This window comes from Heliconius melpomene, chromosome 15 (genome assembly GCF_056956725.1).
Source record: "Heliconius melpomene rosina isolate 202511_hmr_F chromosome 15, ASM5695672v1, whole genome shotgun sequence".
NCBI classification, from domain to species: Eukaryota; Metazoa; Arthropoda; class Insecta; order Lepidoptera; family Nymphalidae; genus Heliconius; species Heliconius melpomene.
Genome location: NC_140403.1, coordinates 3,545,018 through 3,562,087, shown reverse-complemented (window position 1 = coordinate 3,562,087; position 17,070 = coordinate 3,545,018). Strand labels below are relative to the sequence as shown.

General features: G+C 33.0%; 1 protein-coding gene and 1 non-coding gene across 2 annotated transcripts in view; both read right to left on the bottom strand.

Moving 5' to 3' along the window:
- The window catches only part of LOC146531339 (uncharacterized), a 32,289-nt gene extending 17,383 nt beyond the window's left edge, over window positions 1-14,906 (bottom strand). Inside the window, exons 1-23 of the mRNA XM_085198480.1 lie at window positions 14,863-14,906; window positions 14,348-14,501; window positions 13,583-13,839; window positions 13,402-13,495; window positions 12,978-13,147; window positions 12,494-12,563; window positions 11,964-12,095; window positions 10,610-10,820; window positions 8,923-9,101; window positions 8,198-8,275; window positions 7,577-7,684; window positions 6,736-6,877; window positions 6,271-6,413; window positions 5,653-5,826; window positions 5,021-5,248; window positions 4,497-4,598; window positions 4,008-4,169; window positions 3,574-3,675; window positions 2,540-2,631; window positions 1,895-2,012; window positions 1,102-1,221; window positions 710-808; window positions 135-242 (exon numbers count right to left, since the gene is read on the bottom strand). Coding sequence (XP_085054606.1) covers window positions 135-242; window positions 710-808; window positions 1,102-1,221; window positions 1,895-2,012; window positions 2,540-2,631; window positions 3,574-3,675; window positions 4,008-4,169; window positions 4,497-4,598; window positions 5,021-5,248; window positions 5,653-5,826; window positions 6,271-6,413; window positions 6,736-6,877; window positions 7,577-7,684; window positions 8,198-8,275; window positions 8,923-9,101; window positions 10,610-10,820; window positions 11,964-12,095; window positions 12,494-12,563; window positions 12,978-13,147; window positions 13,402-13,495; window positions 13,583-13,839; window positions 14,348-14,501; window positions 14,863-14,906 — 3,087 coding nt within the window. The remainder of the gene's footprint in view (window positions 1-134; window positions 243-709; window positions 809-1,101; window positions 1,222-1,894; window positions 2,013-2,539; window positions 2,632-3,573; window positions 3,676-4,007; window positions 4,170-4,496; window positions 4,599-5,020; window positions 5,249-5,652; window positions 5,827-6,270; window positions 6,414-6,735; window positions 6,878-7,576; window positions 7,685-8,197; window positions 8,276-8,922; window positions 9,102-10,609; window positions 10,821-11,963; window positions 12,096-12,493; window positions 12,564-12,977; window positions 13,148-13,401; window positions 13,496-13,582; window positions 13,840-14,347; window positions 14,502-14,862) is intronic.
- On the bottom strand, window positions 7,179-7,250 carry TRNAT-GGU (transfer RNA threonine (anticodon GGU)). The gene has a single exon. It is a non-coding gene; the product is annotated as a tRNA-Thr (tRNA).
- Window positions 14,907-17,070: the final 2,164 nt, after the last annotated feature.

The window sequence follows — 17,070 nt, the reverse complement described above, 5'->3', positions numbered from 1 at the left end:
CAGAGTGAAGAAACGAAATTAATAAGAAATAAATAAAATTTAACCTACAAAATTAATTACACACCAACTAATTTCCCAAATTCCAACCTAAAACGGGGTCTAGAATGCATATTACCTAATCCAAGGAATCCTACCTTGACAATGGGGTGACTGATGTCCGGGAACGTGCTCCAGCACTGCACGAGCGCGCTGTACTCAACATGCAGCAATATGCAGTTTGTCGTTGTCAGCACTGTGTGTACCTGCGTTAATGGTAGCTTTAGATTATAAGGATATGTATATAATTGTAAATTTGTTTATATTACGTAAATTGTACAGTGTGGGTTCGATTCTTACTCAGTACAATGAAATACAAATTACCATAATGTCGTAAGAAAACATATTAGAAGTCATTACAATTGTCAGTCAATTCTCTCGAAATTTCTTCTATTCTTCTCGAAATTTTAGTTTAAAGTGGAGATACAAACAAGTTTAAAAAATAAACTTATTTATACCGATTTAGCGATTGAAAATGATTATGCCTATTTAATTTATTTGGATAATATATATAGGAAAAAAAATGTTTGCCTATTAAGGCTTAAAGTAGGTGAAAAATAAAAAAAATCCGTTTAAAATAAAGAAAAGAGGTGACAGATGAGATATTTTAACTCGTATCTCAAGAAAAGCTTACTATTTAAAATATTATTATAAACATATGCAGGAAACTCACTTTAGGTAAACCATACAACATTTCTATAACACCAATGTCTTTCCCCGGTCCAATCGACGAATCTATCTTGCCTAAATTATTAAGTATATTACAATGACCCTGCAATAAAAAAAAACATCAAATACTATTGTTTTAGTTTTTTATCAGCTTCACGCTGTATCCCGCACACAGCATGGTATGCAGAGGGAACCACGTGTTAAGACATTCCGTTCCCCACTTTCTGCCGAATACTGGAGGCATTGCGAGTTCTATGGCGGAACTCTAATCCGCTTTGCATTGGTAGCGAAGAAATGAAAAATAATAATAAACAATAATTCATTCCCCGTAATGGGAATCGAAGCCGCTACCGTCGCGTTTACATTCAAACATATATAAACATAATAAATAATAACCATCTTTAAAATATACATGTCCCTGCCTATATCGGCCGCGTGTTGGACGATCTCGTTGTCCGGCAGTACAATTGTTTTGGAATTTGCTGCTACAGTTTGAAGGAAGTCTCGAGAGCAATCCTAAAGAAAAATACCGTTCAAGATATATTTAATAATTACTTACTTCAAAATATTTGTATGTCTGCATGTATATTGTTGATATGTATAATTTTTCTTTATTTTTTTATCTTCACACGATATCCCATTTATAGGAGGCCAGGCATAGGGTTAATACACTCCTTTCTCCACTTTTCACCCAATTTTCGAAACGTTGCTTATAAGTGTCAAAACTAGACGCCGCTCTTCATTTTGTTACCAAAGTGGTGAAATGAAAAAAAAATAGTTCACGGCCAAAGAATGTAGGTTGACTAAAAAGCCCCTTCAAAAATGTAATATTATTAATATAATAATTCAATATTTTTGTAGTATACTTAAGTATAATTAACGTTAATTTATTTTTTATTGTGTGACGATAAACCTGACGATGTTATGAGTTTGATTCCCACTCGAGGAAATTAAATATTTAATATTTTCATTTCTTCGCATTGGTAACGAGGCAAGGCGCGGCGTTGAGTTTCTCGGGAATATCTCAAGAATTCATCAGAAAATGGGGGAACGGAAGTGTCCTAATGGAAACGGGGTATCGTAACACTAGGTTCCCTGATTCTTTCTCCCCGCAATGTGCAGAACAAAAATCCTTTCTTATATACTAATTTTAGCACTACATTAATGATAATTAAAGTTATTAAATTACTTGAAATAAAGGACAGCTAAGGAGTGTTTCAATCATTTCTAACGACAAAATTTCTTGTTGGACATTATTTGACATATCTTTGAATATTTCTTCACTTGATACAGCGTTGTTATAGTACCTAAGTTAAAATAATAATTATTTAATTAATTACTTATATATTCCGTAAGAACCTTCAACATATATATTTGTATGTATAATATTCTAAATATATGTATAACAATTATTGATAGTTATTATTTTCAGGGGAACGGAGTGTCTTAACACTGTGTTATACACTACCCTGCTGTGTGCGGGATACAGCGTGAAGCTGATTTTTTCTATTATTTTCTCGCGTTTTAATTGCTTTTCTGGACTTGTAAAACATAATTTCATTATTAATCAGTCATTTTCCACTTAATCTATAGAAACTAACATCCAAACAATTTCTCTATAAATATTGGGAGTAGGACATGAACCTACAACCCTCATATACATAAATTAAATTCTTATTTTTCATGATGGAAATTTATGATTAAAACTTACTATTAGGAACTATTATTCTAACTACCTTATTTTCTACTCAAATACTTTAGTCCTTATTTGAATAAGAGTTATATATTAAATCGACCGTTTGTGGAACTCGAAGTTTAGTAAAGCGAAGCTAACCACTGAACGCAAAAGAACTTTTTCACTCGAGCTTTGATTTTGCCGCTCACGTGGTTCACTGAGAGGAAGTAGAATAGTTTTCTCATCGATCCCTATTACAGAATTAGTTGAGGATAAACTGAATAATAAACTTGACGTATTTAAATAAAGTTGTTAACAAATACTTAAAATATTTAATGAGAAAAGCATATTTATTTAAATTTATATTTTCATTTCTTCGCTCTGGTGTTGAGGCAAAGCGCGAAAGCTTACGTGTTGAGTGGTGGTACTGAACGCCGCGCTTTGCCTCGTTACCAGAGCAAAGAAATAAAAATTATTATTTAGCTTTTACTCTACAAATATGCAAAACAATATTTATTATTGCTACGTATATACTACAAATTTAACTCTCTCATTTTATTGTATAATTCATTTAATAAATATATCTGACACTATAGTAAAAAAAAAATTCAATTGCCTTTACTGGAGTGTGTTACTTTGATTGTAATGTGGCTGAACAATTACCTCGCTCGGTCTCCATGAAACCGCGAGAAGCATTCGCATTGATACAAGTTCGTTTGAAACGTTCACCCTTACTTCATATTTTTTTTTTTCAGCTTCACGCTCTATCCCGCACACAGCAGGGTAGGCAGAAGGAACTAGTGTTAGACTCCGTTCCCCACTTTCTGCCGAATTCTGGAGGGATTGCGTGTTGAGTGGCAGAACACAACGCCGCCCTTTACCTCTACACTAGAGCGAAGAAATGGAAATATAAACGTAAATAAATATTTCACTTCCTCGAGTGGGGATCGAACCCATAACCGTCGCGTTACAGTCACACGCCGAGTAAGATGTTTAAAATTTTATGATTCTTAAACATTTTTATTAGTATATACCAGCTTTATGCAGTTAGGAAGTCGATACACGATGGTACAAACCCATCAATTTTAATCGGGAGTTGAAGTCGAATAGTTAAAAAAAAACAAAATGTGAATTAAATTAAGTAGATTTACTAATTGTTTTAAGTTTTGGCTTTTTAAAATACTGTTCCTTACCTTAAACTTTAATTTCCTTTGCGTTGACAAAACGTAAATAGAGCATATCTTGGCAATATAGAAGCAAGATAAATAAGAGCCACATATAAAGAGAATTATGATCTAAAATATGGAAAAAAATGTTTTATATAAGTAAATGTGCATATTTATATTTACACAAATTTTCTAATATTTTATGTAACTTGTATATTCTTTTCGTCGTAGTGATTTATCACTTATCTTTACGGTTTTTTGTCATAAATCAAAACTCTCCCTTCTCCCCTTTACCTGACTAAATCGTCTTAGCAGACGGGGAATAAAAAACTTATAATATAGTAATTATTCCCCTAATGAAGTAAGATGACCCTCACGCTTTCCAATATAATAAATGAAGAAACTTCTCCATAAGAGAATATAACTAAAATATATAAAGGAATTATTATTATTCATATCACCAATAGCAGGTCATCGGGTCCAGGTGACACATCAGAGGTGCCGCTACCAGTAAAAACAGAAGTTCCAAACGAAAACGAAGACGTCACCGGTCTCTCGTGCTGTGCGTCAGTTATTACGAACACTTTCGTCTCCCAATAAATTAATAGACCCATCCAGGAAGTCTGTTTTTATAATAGCTAATATAAATTATGTTTAAATGGTGAATCTTACTACAGTTATATTAAAAAATCTGATTCTAGCCTAGTGTTAAGACACTCCGCTCCCCACTTTCCGCTAAATTCTGAAGGAATAAGTAGAGTTGAGTAGTGGAACTCAACGCCGCGCTTTAATTCGATACCAGAATGAAGAAACGACAATAATCAATATTTCATTTCCTCATATAGGAACCCACAACCTGTAGCCCATTCACACCCTTCTTCTCTCGCACCACAACTGGCCTCTTTCTCTTTATTTTTTTTTGTATAATAAAGTTTATTTAGTATAATTACCTCTCGACAAAGGCCTTTTGGACAAGACGTTATATACAAAAGGCATCCAGACCAATAGCATAATATGAGGAATAATATGCAATATTTTGTAACACATAAAAACTGAAAAATTACATTTTTTCTATTTTATACATATTATGTTAATTGAGGTAAAATTTATAAAAAAGTGATTTTTTTTTCAACTTCACATATTTTTCTAAAAATAATTATATTAAAACAATTTTTATCAATATCTTGTATTAGCCCAATATCCCAGGGCCAGGACAGGGCAGATATACGTCATTTTAACAAATTTGGAATTTGAGGACTAAAATGCGAAATACAATATGAAGTTAACTTAAAAAAAAAAAAAAAAAAACATAATATATTCTCCTAGAGATAGAGTCAACATAAGACATTTCTATGCCTTTTAGTACAAACTAAATTACATAAATTCGTCAAACTAGCAACTAATCCCTAAAAATAAAGATATCAAAAGATAAACTATCAAAGAAAGAAATAAAAAGAAACACAATATAGATTACCTCTGCATTACTATTAAAGTTTTTCTGCCATTTATTGAGATAGTCCCAAATGTGCCATACTTGTAGAATCGGGCACAGGATAGCTATTTGTGATACAATCGACTCGTTGCCAGGGTCTAATGTATCAGTAAATATATATATTGGAAAAACTGAGAGGACGTCTAAATAAAAGCCAACAGTGGCCATTTTCTCCTCTACAATCTCCCGTACTGTCTCTTTTCTGATATTCTGCAATTTAAATTACTGAATAACCGATACTGTGACAAAGAATTTATTTGCATATTAAAAAGGAATAAAATTGGATAGATAATTTAATGCAATTTTTTGCAATATTATGTGGCGCTATTGTCATTTTGTTTTTATATTAGCTATTAAAATGAATTGAGGTCAGTGGCGGTTTACTGTAAGCACGACAGGGTGTGGGTTCGATTTCTACCCGAGGAAACAATTAAAATATAATGTAATACGATATTTAAACATACGTTGTTAAAAATATACCATCATAAATGAATACAAAGTGTTAAAACATTCCGTTCTCCGCTTTCCGCCGAATTCTGGAGGCATTGCGTGTTGAGTGGCGGAACCCAACGCCGCGGAACTTTATTGATGTAAATATAGTACAATATTCTTACTTTTTCCACAACAGCTGTAGTAATCTGTATATAGATGTTGAGTAAGAACCCAGCTGTGACGATTGTATTGAGAACTTTCTCCCAGTCGGGTTGGTAACGGTTCGTAGAAAATTGTGGGCACATTATACAAATATATAGAACCATTATAAAATGGGCAATGTCAAACATATTTGTCTGTAAATTTAATAATTTAATATGATATAGATATAGTGTTGGTATTTGGAATTCTACATTTTAAATATAACTTTCCCATGTATTTACACCATGCTATAGTGGCTTAGTGGCACAGGCTAGTGACTGTTAACGCGATGGTAGTGGGTTCGTAATGTTAGTTGCCCACTCGGGGGAATGAATTATTTTTTATAAATATTTTGAGGTCCGCCACTCAACAGGCAATGCCTCGAAAATTCAGCGGAAAATGGGGAACGGAGAGTCTGTGCTCTAGGTTCCCTCTGCCTACCCTGCGGTGTGCATACATACAGCGTGATACAGCGTGAAGCTGATTGAAAATGAGTGAAAACATTATAAAAGAGTGTCCTATCACTAGACATTTTGTCCATAAATTTATATGTATATTGTTGATATTTCATTTCAAGGTAGATTTTATAGTATACATACGAAATCAGTATTTGGTTCAAGTATCCATGGAAAAGTGGCTCGAAGACATATCCGAGGTTCTTCCACTGTCGTCACGTTTCCCGACATTTTGTATAGCTCTAAATAATCGGTAGTAAATTTTCTTTGTCTCACATTATTTGAATCTACAAATAATTTAGTTAGTGATAGTTTTAAAAAATGTAAGTAGATACTTTTAGTACTGCTATAGTTTAATATGAATAATTTATCTATAAAAACAATTATTTATCATACTAATATTATAAATGTGAATGTAAGTTTGTTTGTTACGCTTTTACGCCAAAACTAATACAATAAGAATAAAAAACTCGGATTAGATCGAATATTTTTTAATAAAAAAATATATTTAAGTTCAAGCGAGCGAAGCCGCGTTTGTATCTCTAGCTTAAGACAATTCATAGAGAAATCCAAAATGATTAAAATTAATCGTATAATTTGAAATGGTACCTTTATAATACATATGGGAGTCATCAATAAACGTAGGATCTTCTTCTTCAACTTCTGCCAAATGATTTTTAAGTAATTTCATTGGCCTGTATCGTGTCCTAAGAAGCCTTGAATCGGCTTCCTCGTATTTTATTATATCTTTCTAAAAACAAACATTGTATTTATGAAATAATTAATTTATATATTGACTTTCATGTTGTATTAGACATGCACCAGGGTTAGCAGGTTAGGTAGAAGGGAGCCTAGTGTTAAGACACTCCGCTCTCCTTTTGACGCCGAAATTTGGAGGTATTGGGTATGGAGGGGCAGAACTCAATACCACGCTTTGCCACGATACTAGGGCAAAGAAAATATTATAATATTTTAAAATTTTTAACAATTTTTTAAAGTGTTATTCCACACTTAGGAAAGAAAAATATTCATTTAGAAAACGTATAATAATTTGAACGCAGCGGGATTCGAACCCACGCCTCCTGGAAACCGATCAGGCGCTCTGACCACTAAGCCATACGTTCTCATCAAGCTACGTCGAAATTCTTATACGATTGTTATCTACAGAGATGCTAACAACATAATTAAGTTGTATTAAATATTTGATTTCCTCGAACAGGAATCGAACCCATAACTCGTCGCGTTTATAGTCACACGCTCCTGCCCGTGCACCACGTCTGGCCTTTATTTTTTAATTTTTTGTATGTGTATGTTTTTTTCACAGTTTTTTATTAGAATATACTACGAATAACATATATAATATATATAAAACTTATATAAGCATATATTTAGAAGTTTTCCACTGGAATAGGTACGAAATGATAATATCAATGTCGGAAATCACATCCACCTGCTTGGCTTTACAACTTTTAATCCGAGTTTCGACTTTTTCCCGAATTTGTTGGAGCATGAAAGGGTTCTCATTCATCGCCCGCAGAAAATCCGTACGGCGAAGTACCTACAGACGTAATATAATGCTGATATTAAAATGAATTATATACTTTTGTGATTATTATCTAAGGACTGCTAAGTTTGGTTTTCATTTTCGTTTACGTAGTAGCTAAAAAAAAATTTTTCATAAAAAGATCAATCAAAAATACATTATTACCTTTTAGTTTCATGCTTTATCTCTCAAGGTAAGGGAGGCAAAGGGAACTAAGTGTTAAGACAATTTGTTCCCCGTTAAGACACTTCCGTTCTCCACTTTCCGCCGAATTCTTGAAACATTGCGTGTTGAGTGGGAACTCTACGCAGCGCTTTCCCGCGTTACCAGTATGAGGAAATGAAAATATTAAATATTTAATTCCCCTGAGTGGGAATCGAACCCACAATCTCACGTGTACAGTCACAAAAAACATTTATGTATCTTGAATATTCCATATTCCTGAAATGACTTTATAGTTAAACTACATTATATATTTAAATATTTTCCAATATAATACCTAAATAAAACAAAATATGAAAACTAAACCTGAAGTTCCACATAGGTAGCAGCTTTGACTGTAACTTTGGAGGGTATGGAATAAAACAAACTTATTTCCCCCAAAACCTGAAACAATAATTACTTTCTCTATAACACGATCCTTTCGAAAGTAAAATGCTTCTTTCACATTTCTGGCATACAGTACTGAATAATATTTTTACATAAAAAGTTGTATCCACTTATCAAAATTGGCCCCAAAGTCAAAACTTCTTAGAAGTTGTATGGAAAACGGAAGAATTCCAACAAAGTAGGTATTACATAAATATGAAAAATAAGTGTGGGAAGTATGAAAAAAGTTTCAATTACTCTTAAACTTAGCTTAGGCTTTTTATGTATTAAAACTTCACTTTTAAAACATTTAAGCACTACTTAGGATATTTGGAAGATTTAAGACTATGGGGGGATTTGACATTTATGTGTGCTCCTCTCCCCCCTTTATTTAGAGAAATGATTATATTTTAATTATGTTTATGGAGCCAGGCGTGAGGTATGGCCACAATCGTGTGCCGGTAACCGATAGGTCGTGGGTTCGATTTCCACTCGAGGAAGTGAAATTTTTATTATAATATTTTCTGCTCTGGTGACAAGGCAATAGTTTGACGTTGAGTTCGGCCACTCAACACTTGTTTTCAGAATTTGGTGGAAACTGTCGGTCTTAAACTACCTTGCTACACAAGAGAAGCTTGAAGCAGAAAACAAATATTATTACTTACCGTTCCTTCTTTAAAAGCGATCATGGGACTCTCATCATCTTCATCCGACAGCATTTCTATGACACCACGCTTAACAAAAATCATACCATTCTTCACGACATCCTGGTTCCATATATATTGACCGGTTAGGTAAAGCTCATGTCTTATATATAACGACATGTGACGCATAAATGATTCCCCTAAATAGTAAAAAAAATACAATTTTATATATTACAATATAATTAAAATAAAATCCGGTCAAGTGCGAATTGGAATCGCTTTATCACGCATATAACGGAGCAAACAGAGAGAACCTAGCATTAGAGATTTATTTCTCCGTTTTTCGTTTTACATACTACTTTCGTATTTCAAATGTAAGTCATTTTATTTTTAATCTGTTTAAAAATAAAATGGTTACGGATATTAAAATTCAGAGACCAGCTGCATAAGTACCAATATATAAAGTTAATATGTAAAATTAATAGGAATGTCTGGGTAGTTTCTCATCTATCCTGCTAGATCCTCTATTTTATTATTAATCTTTCATAGAAATTGTATGAAATTGTGTAAGTTGCGTAATCAATAGGATGAATGCGTAACAGGGTTTCAATAGAAAAACATTTTATTTTAAATACTATATATATTGCAAATGCAGTTTTTCCAATTCTAAAGTAATTCCTTTGCATAGAAACTGCATGAAGCTAGTCGTGCATAGTAAAAATAATATAAAATTTGTATTGGCATTTTTATTAGTAATCGATAGCAATATTGAAGCGATACGAATTAATGTTTAGAATTTTATTTTTTTAGAGTTCGTTAACCACAAGGGTAGAAGAAAAGATCCTTTCCTAAAACTTCGCTGTTAAACACATTTGTGGCTAAATCCAAAAAAATAATAGTCTTATTTAAATAGCTGAATTAATAGGGTACTTTCAAATACTCTAGAATTATGAAAGCTAGCTTAGCTAGCATCTAGAGGTAGTACTACTACTACTTCAAATAATAGCCTTAGATGAGTGGCAAAATTTGATATTAAGCTAGTTCAAGTGAATTATAAGATAAAAAGGCTCAGATCGAAACCTCCAATTTTTGTACGGAACCCTCGGTGGACGAGCCCGACTCGCGCTTGTCCAGTTTTTTTATATCGTATACAGTGATTAAACTTTTTTCTCGTAAAAGCTGTTGATTATTATAAATTTTCACTTCAATTAATGAGAAAAGAAATTTACTTCGTGCAATTGCACTTAACGGTCATTAGACAGCTTCAAAGGTTTATAAAATTATTGGTAAATAAAAATTATTTAACTGCTTATTTTATTTTTTCTTTTCACGTAGAAAATTTCTTTTCTTTTAATTTCTGTGACCCAAACACAGTTCATTTAATGTGTTATTTTTTTTACAATATTTACTATGCAATATGAATTTTATGTTTCGCTTTGACCTGCATATATCAGAGAGAAAATAATGTCAAGACAGTTCTGTCTTCGTTTTCCGCCTAAATTTGAGACAGTGCACAATATGAAGAAACTCAACACTAGCTAGCTTTGTCATAACCAAAAATTAGGAATAATTTATTATTTTTGTTTTTTTTTATCACGGTGTATCCCGCACTTAGTAAAGTAAAACCTGACAATCTAGTGTTAAGACACTCCGTACGACGGCCGAGAAAACTCAATATCAAATTATAATTAAAATATCCATAACTAACCAGTATCCCTTAAAAGCAGAGAATCATGAAAATGTTGAACATTTACATCGAAAATAAGTTCCATTTGAAGCGGCAAAGGTAATGTTTGCAATTGAGGACTAGTGAGGATTCCATCTTTCATATTCCACAGGGTTTGTTTATATAGCATAGCCTGTTCTACCAGCAATGGCGGAGCTCGACGAAATTTTAGAAAGTTTATCATATGGTGATACTGTGGAAGAAGTTTAAGTAAACACGAATTCTTCGCTCAACAAAGTACATATATATATATATACTAGTGGGCCCGGACGCGGCTACGCCCGCGATAATATAAGCCTAAATCATTAAAATAAGTTAAAAAATAATAATAAGTGGAGATTTATTATTAGAAAAAATATCTGAGTAACCGAAATGAACAAACCAAAGAAATAAAAGTAACTAAAGGAAATTCTTATTATTAGAAAAAAAAACCTAAAGTTTGCTGTGCGCGCGTACTAAACATTTTTCTATATTAAATAATTATTAATTTTTGCGAACAATATTAAATAAAATCTCAAATGATTAAAATTACGATATTTTAAGTGTATAACATCGGTATAGATAACCGAACTGAGATAAATTAATTATAAGCAGCAAATAATTACATAAAAAATAATAGTAATTCGAAAATCTATAAAAATTTACAAAATCATCAAAGTCATCCGCCCGTTCGCGTCGGTCATACTCATATTATGCCGCCCGAAGGCTAGGTCATTTGGAATCAGTCACATCTTAATTATTTATTAGAATGTTATACAGTAAATTATAATTTCCATCTAGATGAAATGCTAAAAGTGACTATTATATTTATTTTCATAAGGATGAATATCAAATTATAGAAATCATCTAAAAATTAGATTAGTTAATGATTTGTATAAAGAGATTTGTATAAATCTATATCGGCGCGCACCATGTATGCATTAAGCAAACTCACTGTGGGTGACGTTTTCTTAAATCAGCAAACTTTGCAAGCTGTTGCTTAGCAACGCGTAGCGACGATTGTTATTAACATGGCGGAATAAATTCCTTGTCAAATTAATTATTTTAATATATTGCTATATAACGAAAATATTACAAATATGAGAAAAAAAAAGTATCCTATGTTCATCCCGGGACCCTCAAGTATCTCTATATGAGTATTTTATCACAATTAAATTAGCGGTTTGGCCCTGATTGCGGAAAAGACAGACAGACAGACAGACAGACAGACAGACAGAGTTACTTTCGAATTTATAATATAGGTATGGATAACTATTCTTACATACTCCTACTTAAATATTCAACGATCATTCTAACTTACATAGAAAGTTTAAATCAATTTCAAATATACACTTACCTGTTCCACAAATATGGACCACCGATTATTTTCCAGCACCAGCTCCCAGGTGAGACCTCCAATGAAACGGTAACGTATGCAAACATACCCAAAGATCATTAGGAAAGATGTCAGCCATTTCTCGTGGGGATGCTGAAAAGGTTTTACTTATTTATTTTACATGTAATAAATAGAAGGTAAAAAAGAGATATCACAGTTTTTATTTTAAAATGTAACGAATGGTTGTTATCACATTCTTTATTAATTACTTTAGTTTAACTTTGTATTCCGTTTATAGTATAGTGAGCGAAGGGAACCTGGAATCTAGTGTTAAGACACTCCATTTCCATTAAGATCCTTTCGCTCCCCACTTTCCACCGAATTCTTTAGGCAGATGATTCGAGAATCATCATTCACAGCATCTATTTTATTCTTTTATTAAATAATATTATTTTTTTATCAAATAATCGTATCTTAACAAGATACGATTAATTGAAGAGAGAAATAATCTATCTATTACAATATGTCAAGTAAATATAATATATACTTACAAGAGGAAAGCTGTCTCCGAAGATGCAGTTAAACAGGCGTCCAGCGCTATAGTACCAGCAGGATAAGTAACTGAAAAATGTTATATAAATATTTAAGGCCGTCGTGGTGCAGACATAAATATGTAACGGGTTTGATTACCGCGTTCCCACTCTTTATATTTTCATTCCCTCGCTCTGGTAATGAACGAAGGTGCGGCGTTGAGTTCCGCCTCTCAACATACAACGTCTCCAAAATTTGGTGGAAATTGGGGAACTTTCCGCCAAATTTTTAGAGGTATTGCGTGTTGAGTGGCGAAACTCAACACCGGGTTTTTGTCTTGGTGCCAAAGCGAAGAAATGGAAATATTTATAAATAATAATTCATTCCACCAAGTGGGGATCGAACCCCCAACAGTCACTTTACAGTCACACCAAATTTTACATTTTACTAATTTTACTTTAATTAAAAATATTACCGTCTTAACAAATAAAATGTATATCTTACTTGTCGAATATGATTTTCTTATTCACATTGTTTAAGGTGGCCAAGTAGTACTCTTTGACGTCCATCAGGGTATGGTTTAAGGAATACCACAGGCAGGTGGAAAGATGCAACGCCAACATTACCAGCACTATGTGCTCCATGACATAAAGCCTTTTACGGGTGTTTCGCATCTGAAATACATATATAACTCAAATAGTTTTATTTATTTAGTCTCTTTACAGTCTCAGTTCTCTTTTTAAATACTTTTTTTAGAAATTTATATTTTTATTATCTTTCCTAAATGTGGATTTAACATTTCGTTCTTCATTCGTGAGGTATTGAGAGGCGGAATTCAACGCTGCGCTCTACCTCGCCAAAGCGAAGAAATGAAAGAATATTGACGCGTGACTATCTCTTACTTATGTATAAAAACAAAGTATTTCACCTTTTCGTTGATTTCACAAAAATAAACTAACACCCTGTAAATTCGTCCTATACCCAACCATCTGCCTATCAATATTATATATTCGTGGCCGCCGCTTCCAAAGTGATCTAAAATTATAAAATAAAATAAAATAAAATATATCAGAAAAATAATACAAATTTCCAATTATTTCTGTTGTCACAGATACTTACAAATAATGCCTAGAGGCAACAAGGTGACCACATCGTATGCCAAGAAAATATAATTTCTTTTATACAACCGTACGTACAACCTCAAAATGGGCCAAAACCTGTGTAGTAAATGTATGACAACGTCGAAAAAGAAAAATGTTTCACAAATTATTATACTCAGGTTCAATAAAAAGTACGACCGGCGCAAGTAGTATGCTATTAGCAAATGCACTATATACTCGTAAACTATTAGTAATAATATCCAACTCTGAAAGGAAAATTAATTATTATAGTTTTATTTTCGTTTGTGTTACTAAAATTTTGTTTTAATTGGAAAAACAATTTAGCAGCAAATACAACTATTTTCCCTTTGCATTTTTTTCAGCTTCATACTGTATTCAGCACATAGCATGGTAGGCAGAAAGAACCTAGTGTTAAGTCACTCCGTTCCCCATTTTCCGCTAAACTCTGGTAGCAATTCGTGGTAGAACCACCCCAGAGCGAAGAAATGAAAATATTAAATAGGGCAATCGAGAGGGCATTGAACTCACAAACTATTAAGTCACTATTTTTACCTCTTCTGTTATAAATAAGAATTGTATTCTGTTACCTCTTCTGTTATAAATAAGAATTATATTCTTATATATTCAGACTAAGTCTAGAAAGAAAACATTATATGCAACTTTCCTTTTACTAATAATTTTGACATTAATTGCAGTTTTCATTTAATTCAATTAATAAATAAATATATACGAGTAGGTATTTGAATATATCACCTGCCACCAAATGTTCCAAGGTGCGACTATAACGCACCTTGTGATGCTACCAAGCCTTTTCTCAAAGAAAAAACTCCCTCTAAATTGCTGAACAGTCTTTTTGATTGATACGTTTATACGACTGGTAGGACCAGTAGTAATTGAGGTTAAAGTGCTGAAATAAATATTTATTACTTGTAAATTGAAAAAAAAGCTTTATTTGTAATTTTAGTTCGACTTAAATTACATAGTAAGGTACAAAAAAAGATTGTTCGCGTAGCTCCAAAAATTGGTCCGAAATAGTTAATCGTCGGTTCGGAGGGCCTAATGGTAGGGCATTTCATTCTCTGCTTGACATCGTCCGTGGCGGAACCCAACGCTGCTTTTCATATCTCAAAGCAGAGAAATAAAAAAGCTTATTCCTCTAAATGGGGTCGAACTCACAATCTTTGCACTGTCTATTTAATACGTATTTTATAGGAAAATACGTATTTTATATGCATATTCATTTTTTGAAATACATTATAAAAACTTACTCTGTAAAGGTTCCTAAAGACGGTTGACTGATGCTACCTAACATACTTCTAGTTATTTACCATTTAATCGTTTATTATTATAGAAAAATATTTGTATTTTAAATCAGCTCTTATTTTTAACGTAAGTAAAATGCATGACCAATAAGATTCTTACTTCATTATAATTTAAAACAATTCACGCAAGTGTAGCGAAAGGAGGGGGGCACCTCCCGGTGCTGCACCCCCCGGTGCTTCATGTTCAGTTCCGCCAACCAACACGCAATACCTCCTGAATTCGGCGGTTAATGTGCAACGGAGTGTCCTAACACTAGGTTTTTTCTGCCTACGCTACTGTTTATAGGATACAGTGTATATATATGAAAAAGTCAGTTAATGACAGGTACTAACGAGGATGTCACGATGAGAATGAAGAAGAACGTGCACAGCCAGTTTAGGCATTTCGAACGAATGATGAAAAAGTGGCAAAAAAGACTTAAGATGGAAAAGTGAGCGATAAGAGAGGTAGACGGAGACTTTATCTAGGAAATTTTAAGAACAAATAGATTTACACATATATGTATTATTTAAAATCAAAATAAATAGTATAATTACTATATACATATATGTATTTAGTTATAAATAAAGTTTCTAACAATACCATACGGCCATAGTTACTAACATATACCGTTTTAGGGTAAAACATACGGCGAGGATGGCAAGCACTGCAGTGCGCAATTTATATAACACTTTTACTACCCGTCCACATGTTGCAGCGATTTAATACTCGCTGTCTGATAGCCACGAAAATACCCTTAAATTGGAGAGATTTAGAATTCTACCTACCTTCTATATACTGGGTATATACTTTTAGTAGATATATTTGTTTAAGTTGAATTCATTTTCACATTTTTCAATGAATTCTGGAGGCATTGCAAGTTGAGTTGCGGAGCTTAACGCCGCGATTTGCCTCGACACCAGAGCGAAGAAATAAAATATTAGATATTTCATTTCCTCGAGTGGGAGTCGAACCCGTACATTCTTTGAGTCCCTGCGCAACGACTGGGTTATTTATTTTGATTCTAAATAATAGATATACTAAGTAAATCTTAATAATTAGAAAATGAATAAAAGAGCTGTATAATATTATTATTATTATGTATCTTTAACATTGCAACGTTTCGAACATTAAATTTAAATTAAATTAATTAATTATATCGCATAATATGTCGAAATCAATAAAACTTATATTTATGAAAATAAAAAGGTATCTACGACTTGAAATAAAAAGTGACATTAAAATAGAAACCATATTAATTCATATACAAATTCCAACAATCGGACCTTAAAGTTACCCGATTCCAGATGGCAGTTCTGAAACGAGCCCCAGTAAGTACATTACGTACATAACACGTTTGTATGCAAATTTTATTCCCAAAATCCAGCTTGATGGAAAACGGTCCCTCCAAGTATTATCAGGGCAACCCAAAGGAAGTTTTGGGTCGAGATGATAACATATAAGCGTTGGAGGTACATATATCGATTAGGTTATCATATAAAGCGAATTATAATATCGATTTGGCATCATTTAAATCGAATACTCGAATCGGTTTACGATTTTCTGCATTTTATCTGTCTCCAAAAGGGATTTAGATCAAATGGAAAACAATCAGTTGGAGTGGACGATAAGGAAGGGAAATCCCCTCGTTTACATAAAACGCTTAGTGGAGCTTCAAAACAGTTTCTTACCGAAATGTATTATGAAAATATTTTTTAACAAAAGAAATGCAAAATCTATATTTTCTGTAATTTAAAAAATTGCGATTTTTTACTACAATTCTTTTTTAGTGTTAACTTATATAGTCTTTTACTACAGACTTTCTTTTTCTGTCGAATTCTGCATACATTACGTGTTGAATGGCAGAACCCAATGCCGCGCTTTGTCTCGACGATCAAACCCACAACCGTCGCTTTACAGTCACACCCTTGTGTTGCTGCGCCATGACGGGCTGACCAAGCTTCGCTCTGGCACCAAGGCAACTAGCCCGGCATTGAGTTCCGTCACTCAACAGACAATACCTCAAAAAGTTCTGCAGAAAATGGGGAACGGAGTGTCTGAACACTAGGTTCCTTGCTACGGGATACAGCGTGAAGATGATTTTTTTAATTTATTTTAACCAACCACCAAGCAATGCACCAAGTTCAGTGACAAATTACGGAGCAGCACAGATT